Source organism: Myotis lucifugus, unplaced genomic scaffold, assembly GCF_000147115.1.
Source record: "Myotis lucifugus unplaced genomic scaffold, Myoluc2.0 scaffold_34, whole genome shotgun sequence".
Lineage (NCBI taxonomy): Eukaryota > Metazoa > Chordata > Mammalia > Chiroptera > Vespertilionidae > Myotis > Myotis lucifugus.
The window spans coordinates 403,019-412,048 of NW_005871082.1; the positions used below are offsets into that span (position 1 = coordinate 403,019).

At 56.5% G+C, this 9,030-nt stretch overlaps 1 protein-coding gene across 1 annotated transcript; it reads right to left on the reverse strand.

Moving 5' to 3' along the window:
- Positions 1-801: 801 nt before the first annotated feature.
- On the reverse strand, positions 802-8,819 carry ZDHHC22 (zinc finger DHHC-type containing 22). The gene is made up of 3 exons (XM_006086946.3): positions 8,631-8,819; positions 6,260-6,796; positions 802-1,529 (listed from the first exon to the last, which is right to left on the reverse strand). The coding sequence occupies exons 2-3, from the start codon at positions 6,780-6,782 to the stop codon at positions 1,264-1,266; spliced, it is 789 nt and encodes a 262-aa protein (XP_006087008.1). The 5' UTR covers positions 6,783-6,796; positions 8,631-8,819; the 3' UTR covers positions 802-1,263.
- Positions 8,820-9,030: the final 211 nt, after the last annotated feature.

The window sequence follows — 9,030 nt, forward strand, 5'->3', positions numbered from 1 at the left end:
GGGTGGGATCCTAAAAGTTTGCATCATCATTTTAAGACTCCTCCGTGCCCATACCACCTCCATGAAAACAAATAACTCTCTACAGATCATCTGGACCTGGCGATCACAAAGCGGACACCAGAATCCTGGGTGGGAGAGATGTTCCCTTCCCTAAGCCTGTGCAGGGATTCTTTCCCGGCGCACCTGCTAGATGACTGCCTAGTCCCTGCTGGAACACCTCCAGTTTGGGGCCCTCACTGCCTCCCCAGGAAGCCATCCTAACATCGAACAGCTTTAGCTGCCAGAATGTCCTTTATACGGGGAAGAAATGAACCCATTTCCTTCTCTCATTCTCATTCTTCAAATATCCCAGCACTCAGCCTCTGTCACCCTCTTCCTTCTCCCCTAAGTGCTCTCTCTCTCTCTCTCTCTCTCTCTCTCTCTCTCTCTCTCTCTCTCTCTTCCTATATAGTTATGTAGTCACATGCCTCTCATTTATAAGTATGTCCCCTTCCCTTCTCCCTTCTCCTTCCTTTCCCAGCATCTAGCCAAGGCTGGAAGAGTGCCAGGGAAAGAAAGCATCCAGCCAGGCCCTGGACTGGGCTGGGTGGCCAGCTGGAGTAGGTTGCACAGGGGACAGCAGCTGGAAAAGAAATCCCAGACCATTGGCTGCTGCATCCCAAAGAAAGGGCCTTTCAACTTGGGGGTGGGGTGGGCAGCAAGCTACTGAGTTCTTTTCCCCTCTCACTGCCCACAATTCCTCAGAGGGGACGAGGACACTCCCCCCTCCTTTCCCAAGCTCCCTGGCAGTTGGCAGAGCAGACTTGGTAATTTTAAACACTTTGTAATTTTAAACAGTTTTTTCCAGACGTCAGGTCCCAGGGAGCATCCTATCAGCAGCAAGAATTCATTCCCTACTCCCAACATGGGGCTTACCTCTAAGCCCCAAGATCCAGCAGATGGCAGTGACGACATGAGACATGGCAGAGGGAGTGGATCAAGTGGGCAGAGGGGCAAAGAGGGGCCCCAAGGAAAAGAAACAAACGCAGAGGCCTCCTGACACCCGCCTGGCTGCCCCCTGGAGAGTGTAACAATGCCTGGGTGGCCATTTTTTCCTCCTTGTCGTTGATCCACCAGCCAATGCTGTTCTCTGTGTCACAGACCAGGGGTGGGTGCTAGGACATTACCCATCCAGGTTGTAGTGGGTCATGGGTGGGGACAAGGGTGCCATGGTCTCGTGCTCAGGAGGAGTCAAGACACCGAGAGACATGATGGGTGTGCTTGCTACTTGTCCCGCTGCTTGGAGCTCTCACCTCCGACGTTGAACATGGGGACCAGCAGGCCCAGCAGCCACCGCTTCCCGAACACCTCCTGCAAGTTCTTGCGCCAGGGCCCGGCCCTCACCGCTACCCCCTTCCGCACCTGGTGGCGGGTCTGCCCCCGGAGGATCAACAGCAGCTGATGGCAGCAGAAGCCGGCGCAGGCCAGGCCGACGGCAAACCAGAGGTAGAGCATGAGGATGACGAACATTTCAGAACCGAGGACAGCTCCTGCAGGGGTGGGGGCGGGGAAACACCAGCATCGCTTTACACCCAGGCCACGTACGGACCTGCCATCACCGCAGGCGCTTTCCGCTCCGAAGGGAGGGAGATTAATGAGATTGAAGCGATATTTTATAGCAATCTCAGCGCCGCAGTGACGGCGAGGAAGGATAAACTAGTTGCCCTAACTTTTTCTTAGTGCTGACGGCCAGGGGAGAACTGGGGATGTCCGGGAGAAGGGAAGGAAGCTGCTCTGCGCGGCGCCTAGATATTAACATCCCTGAGTCGGAGATGCCCGTCTTTCTCTGCCTTCTCTTTCTGGTCTGGAAACAGGGAGAAGGGCTTTTTCTAGGAGGAGCCCTAGGGGTGAGCTGAGGATGCTAGAGAGGGAGCTGGCGCCTGGGCAGCTGTCTAGACTGAAGCACCTGCTCCCATGGAGCCGGAAGCATCAGCGGGAGGGCTCAGGCAGGTGACAGCGTGACGGGGAGCGGGGCCTAGTCATCAAGAAGAATAAGTAACCAGCTCCCAGGGCAGCACAGAGCTCCAACCGAGAGAATAAACCAGTCATTAGTGTTAACAAGAGGACAGTGTGGCCACCAGAACACTCGGCCAGAGCTCTCCTGTCAGTCAGAGCTTGCTAAGCCTGGAAGAACACTCCCCCCACCCCCACCAGGTCACTAGTCCAGCCTCCTGCCTTGGGTGGGACCTCCTGTAAACCTCTCTAAACAAGCCCTCTCTATTACTAGGTTTTAAATGTCATCTGAGTAAGAGATCCCACACTCTTCTTCAGAGTAGGGGTGGGCAGTCCACGCTAAGTTTGAATCTCCCAGCTCTGTGGTCTCGCACACGTTTCTTAACCTCTCTGAGTTGCAGTTTGCTCATCTGTAAAATGGTTCCATAGGTTTGCACAATTCAGGAAAATTGCGTGCAGCTTTCTGATTCACACCCAGCATAGTGCTCCCTGCTGAGGAGACTTTACCCAAAAAGATCTCAATGTTAACTCCTTTTAGACCATCAAGCTTTCTCCTTCTTCCCAGGGCTTGCAGTCATGGCAGCCATGGTAGAGACACCTACCTTGACCGGCCCAGCAGCCAGGGCAGTGAACCCAGGAGAGAACTCGAAAGCCCCCCTCAGCTGCTCTTCCTGCAGGACAAGCCCACCACCACCTCCTCCAGTGAGATGAGGGTACCTGCTCCAGACCCCACCTTACAACCTACTTGATCTCTGCAAATCGCAACCATATCCCTCCCTTCTCCAGCTTCCCCTGGCCCCGGTCTACTTCTTCCCCGGTCTCCCCAGGCTCCAGTTTCCAGACCCCTGAGGGTTGGGCTCTTACAACTTGTCCAGTCTCAGCAGTGATGGACTCAGCCACCAGGAGGATTTGGGTTTGCTCATTAGCAGCCTCCTTTTGCCCTCAGCCCCTGGGAGCTTGATAGCAGGTTTCTATTTGCGAAGTTGGTGACAATAAGTCCATCTGCCCAGGGGAGGGAGGGCTCGTTCCAGCTGGCATTTTGAGGAGCCCCTCAGCTGGCTGGGGCAGCAGCGGGACGGGGCTCACACTGGGCCGGCCCTCCCTCTGACCCACTTCTTCTTGTCAGCACAGGTTAGCTCAGGAAGCACATGGAGGATGAAGGATCCAGGGACCGGGGTTCCCGTTGGGCTCCGGGAATGCTGACAGGGAGAGATGACCCTCGAGCTGGGACCTGAGAACATCAGAGCTGTCAAGTGCGGGCCTGCCTTGCATCTCAGCCTCGGGGACAAGCTGGAGCTGATGGAAGCTGTTTTTCAGGGACTTTATTTCTGGCACTAAATCAAGGCATGTGGAAAAGACCCTGTGGCCTTCTCCTGGCCCCTTGTGGCAACTACAAAAGGCTCTTCTGGTGACCTGCTTTTTCTTGAAATGTTTGAAGTTGGCTAACCTGGCTGCCTCAGCTCTCTGAACTATCTAATAATAGTTCTGCTTCTTTTAGAAAAAATCAGAGTTTTTCTAAAGGCCTGAATGGTCACACCACCCAATCTCTCCCTCCCTGCTTCCCACCAAGCATTTATAACACCTTTGACAGATCATTGCCTGGCATCTTTAACATACATTCAGGGACAAGGGGCTCCCTTCCTCCCAAAGAGGCTCATTCATCAAGAAGCAGCTTCAGAGAGGCAGTGTGGTGTGGTGGAAGGAATATGAGCTCTGGAGGCTAGCAACCCTGAGTCCAAATCTTGGGTTGGAATCATAACTAGTGATGTGGCTTCGAAGCAACTTAACCTTGCTGACCTTTTTGTTCCTGAGCCTTTAAGATGAATATGATAATATCTATCTCCCAGAATTGTGGTGAGGACTGAATGAAATGAGACCTGCACAGTGGGTAGCACATAATAGGTGCTCAACAAACGTTAATCCCCTTTCCCTTTCACTGGACTTTCTGGAGGCATCCACCACACTGGTGTACTTATACAAATGTCATGACACAGATCAGATGGCGTCATCTCCGTTTCCTAGGTGAGAAGAATGAGGCTCAGAGAGGTGACACAATTTACACTGATCCCATGAAGCCACAAGAAAAGACAACTTCTAAAATCCACCTGGCCAGCCTCCTACCTCTTGAGCATCAGCTAAAGACCCATGGGCAGCAGCCACCAGAAGACCTCTTCTACTTCTAGCTCACACGGCCCACACTCCCAGCCATCTCATGCTCATGCAGATATAAGTCAGGGACAGAACCACGTTGAGGACAAGTACCACAGCTGGAAAATAACTGCTCGATCAGACAACTTGGGCCTTCCAACTCCCTCCTGTCCTCCTGAGCAATGAGGTAGGTAGTGTCCTCAACCACTTGGGTTGAGAATAGGGGGAGAAGAGATAGGGAGGAAGGCACTGAAGAGTGTACTGGGGAGGGGGAGAAGGATGTGCAAGGGGAACGATGAAAGGTGGCAAAGGAGGAAGATGAGATGGGAAAGTTTGAGATTAGAAATCTTGGCCTTCTTGTCCTAGAGGGTATGGTGAGGAGGTAAAAGATAATGGCACTCATCTTTATGCTGGAATGGGATCTGGCCTCCAAGGTAGGCACTTACTGGTTCTGTTCTCCCACTAGAGCAAATACGTAGATCCCTCTTTTTTTCTTTCCTGCCTCCCAAAACTAGCACATATGGATAGGCCTCTAAGCCTGGCTTATCTCAAATCAAACCATTTCAAGATCCTCCCTTTGGAAACATCCATTTTTATGTGAGGAAACTACTTGCAAAAGAAAGTGTAATTAGGTTCTCTGGCTCCCCTCATCTCTCCACCTGCCTGTGCTCACACTCCACCCCCTAGCTCGCCCACCTACCCTCCCTCCTCCTGGTTATTTCAGTCCCAGCAGCCTCCTATGCCAGCGCCAGGTTCCAGAAGGCCTGAGAGCTCTGAGTTCCGGGCCCAGCTCAGCCACCAGCCCTCAAGGCATCTCCCCTATCTGGGTCCTTCCTGGGGCTCTGTGTTCCCTCCGCCAAATGGCACAACAGTTCTATGCCTGCAAAAGATTAGGCTGCTGCCCCAACAAAGGCTGAAATAATGGCTCCCCCCCGAGTGGAGCAAAATTTTTCTGAATGTCCAGCCCAGGCACATCAAGACAATCTTGGCTTCTCAGTGGAAGCAGCTGCACTCCGCCTTTCTTTGTCCCTGAAAGGTCAGTGGCTAAGGAAACATGCTGTGTTCCCTGTGCTGCTGTGGGAAAGCCATTTAATCCATCTGCGCCTCAGTTTGTTCATCTGAGAAATAGAGAAATCGATATCATACACACATACATGTGTGCACACTATCAATTGTAAAAACCAGGTCATTCAGAGTCAAAGGCCAGGGTAGGATGGAGAGGAAGAAAGTGAGGTAGGGACACGTTGCAAGGCCCGGTAAAGTGGTAAGAACTGCCACAGGTCCCTCTGGGCCAAGTACCAGGGAGCTGTTCTCGGGACACACTATACACAGTCCTCACCAGGGTGCCCAGCTGAGCGCCACTTCCAAGGCCCACATGTCTGGCTCCTGCAGGTGTACGAGCCTCCTGGAGGATCAGTTCCCACACCAGTCCCATCACAGTGGTGTAAGGATGCAACCATTAAACATGGCTGTATCTCCAACCAGGTGCCCCCTGTTCTGAGGCATCTGCAGGCTGGGACCACCTGGTGGGGTCAAACATAATGGGCAGGAGGGCAGAACTTAGTCTCTTGCTGGGGTTGCCAGGCACCCTGTTGATCTTACTGTGGCTGGTTGGCAAGATGTTTGGAAGTCAAAGTCCTTAGGGGAACGTGTGAGCAGCATTGGGGGCCAGGCAGAGGAAGGTCAATATCATAAGTGCCCCTCACAGGCTGCTTGGAAGGGGGGCCAGCACCCAGCCCGCCTGGCACAGAGCAGGTGTATTGCCTGGATCACCACATCTCTACGAGCAAATGGACCAGGGTGAGCAGAAAGGGGATGATGAACGAGGTTGGGGTAGGGAGAGAGGTTGCCAGATAAAATACAGCATGCTCAGTTAAACTGAATTTCAGATAGGTAACAGAACATTTTTTTTAGTATAAGTATGTCTCATGCAATATTTAGGAGTTACTTATACACTTAAAAGTTATGCATTGTTTATCCAGAATTATAATTTAATTGGGCATCTTGTTGTGGGGGGGTATTTTTATTTATTTATTTTTGCGAAATCTGGTAAACTTGGGGTTGGGGTTGGGGTGGGGTCTTTGTGTAGGGCCCAACCTGCCTGTGAAGACCCACTCACCAGAGAAGAACTGGCTGATGGAGGTGGGAAGGAGCGTGAGGAAGGCCAGTGGGTGCGCGAAGGAGATGGAAAGGACTGCGGAGATGTAGGCCACGCCCGCCACCATGGAGTAGAGGCAGGCCAGGGAGGTGTAGAGGCAGAACAGGACGAAGTTGCGCATGTTCCTGCTGCCAATGCAGTTGCCCGTGAAGAAACAATGGTGGTCGTGCCTCAGGGTGACTCTGGCGCACACTCGGCAGAAGTGGGTGCTGGGCGGGGGGCACAGAGCCTTCCTGGCCGAGGCCCCCTGGCAGGCGTCCAGGTCGTCAGGCGAGTTCTGGATGACCAGGACGTAGTTGCCCAGGGCGTTGGTGGAGAGAAACAGGAAGAGGGCCCCGTGGAGCAGCGCCGGCGAGCAGAGCCGCGCCGCCGGGTCCTCGCGCATGCTGGGCAGGAAGAGGAAGAGCTGGAGCGCGAAGGTCACCAGGGAGATGCACAGGAAATAGGCGGGGGCCACCACGTTGAGCAGCCTCAGGGCCAGCATCTTCGATTACATTCCTAAGGGGCCCGGGGAGAGAGGAAAACTTACTGCAGTGTCCAGGGGGCGCCCTAGGGCGCTCCCCAGGCGTCCTCCGTCGGCCCAGCTTCACACCAGTCCATGCTCCCCATCCTTGTCCCTCGACCGCCCCTCGACCGCCCCTCCTCTCTTTCCTAACCCGTGAGACCCCGAGTCCCACCGCCAAGGCCTCTGGGGGTCAGACTCTACTTCCCCGTGCTGGCTCCAAGGTTTCTGAGGGACTTCGGCGCCCTGGCACCCCGAAGTCAGACACAAGGAGAGCGAGGTTGGGGCTTGTTTGTAAGGAAAGGTGGGGCAAGGGGTTGGGCTCCGTTATGGCTGTGGAAAAGAGCCCAGGGTTGGGGTTTCTCCTTCAGACCTCCCAGGAGGAGAAGGCAGAGGATTGGGGTGGGGCCGAGGGAAATTATGGGAGTCCTGCATCACCTCCCCTTTCTCAGCCCCCGCCCCCACCCCATCTTGGGCAACACTCAGGGACCTCACAGGTCATCTGACTCTTTGGAGGTATGTGTGCTTGGGGGTCCGTGATATTTGGTGTGTGTGTGTGTGTGTGTGTGTGTGTGTGTGTGTGTGGAGGGAGGGTCTGTGTGTGACTCTGTACGTGTAATCTGTGTGTGCCTGGGTGTCTGTGTTTGTGTATATCTGTGTACACACACGCAGCCGCTGCCACCTGGCTTTTTAAAAAAATCGATTAAAACAATCGATCCATTCACACAGGCGCTGAGGCATCTAGTGGGGTGAGGAGGGGGCAGCCGGAATACCTGTGTCAGCCGGTCTTGGTCAGCCCACCTCACCACGCTGGCAGCCCTGGCTATTTCTTTGCAAAAAGCGTTTTCATTTGAGGCGACGATATCCCCCCTTCCCGCCCGCCTCCCGCCCTCCTGGAGCGAGAAATCCAAACAACGCCGATGGCGCCGAAACCCTTTCGGTACCAACAAGCTCGCCCTGGGCGCAGGAGCGGATGCTTGGCCAGCCTTTCGGCTGTTCGGCTGATCGACCCCGGACGCCGAGCGCAGCCCCCGCCGCATCCCCACTCCACCTCCCTCACCCCCAGCCCGGGTTCCTGCCCAGCTTCGGAGGCCACCGGTAAATGGAATTCTGGGCGCCCGAGAGAACTTTTCCAAGGGCTAAGGAGTCGGGAGCCCGAGGCGCGAGAAAAGTTCTGGGAAGGCAGCTGCACCCGGGATGGGCGAGGGCCAGGAGGCCACCATCCAGGCTGTCCCATCCCTTTGGGCGACTGATCACCTTGGAGTCCCCTCTGAAGGTGCCAGTGCCCCGGGGACCCGCGGCCGCACGGGGAGCGCGAGTCTCTCTCCGGCAGGGGTCCAGCGCCAGGCACGCCCAAGGGTGGTCGCTGGGGGCTCGGTACTGCCTCTGGCCATGCGCTTCCGGGCGCTGCCGCGGCGCTGCCCACCCCAGACAGAGCCCTCGGCCCCGGGCTCCGGTGAAGCAAGTGTCTTCTCCACGCCGGTCGCCAGGGGGGCGCGGAGCAGCCTCCAGATGCGCTCGGGCACTTGGAAGGCGAAGGACTGGGGCTGGGGGAGTGAGGGGCGTTGGGCTGGCGGCCGCAGCCCGGGCCCTACGCCGGAGAGAGGACGGCGGAGACCGCCCGAGCCGCCCGGGGACTCGGGGAGCTGTCCGTTCAGCACCGGAGCCTGCCTCGCCCGCAGCGGAGGGCGGCACAGCCGGAGCCCCAGCGAGGCAGGCAGCGCGGGCGGCCGCCGGCTTCTCGGCCAGCGCCTCCCGGGCGCCCGGGAAGCCGCCCCCTGCGCGGCCGCCGCCGCCGCACCGCCGCAGAGGGGTGAGGAATGAACTCACCGAGCTCCGGTCGCCGATAAGAGGAGCCCTGGACGCCGGCTCTCGCCCTCTCCGAGGCTGCAAACTTGTGGGCTCGGCCCCGCTGGCTCGCAGCCTTCTCACGATTCGCTTCGGGGACTGGGCAGGTAGCGGGGGTGTGGGGAGGAGGGAGCGGGCAGCTGCGGTCCTCCCACTTGGGCGCCAGCGAGTGGGGGCCAGGAAGCGGCGGGGATGGCAGCTGAGTACCCCCAGTCCTGCAACCCCCTCTTCCCCTTCTGGGGGCGGCTCCCTGACCACCCCTCTCAGCATCGGGGACTTGCCCCCACCCCTCCCCTGGTTCCCTTGCAGTGGGCTGGGGCGCCCTGCCTGACTTCAGCCACCGGTTACAACTGGGATCTGGATTCAGCCCTGATGTGGATGC

Bases quoted from the DNA above. Each gene is read 5' to 3' on its own strand.
- ZDHHC22 (XM_006086946.3), bottom strand. From the start codon at position 6,782: ATGCTGGCCCTGAGGCTGCTCAACGTGGTGGCCCCCGCCTATTTCCTG. The intron at 1,530-6,259 runs GTGAGTGGGTCT...CCACCCCTGCAG, and splicing joins CATCAGCCAGTTCTTCTCTG to GAGCTGTCCTCGGTTCTGAA.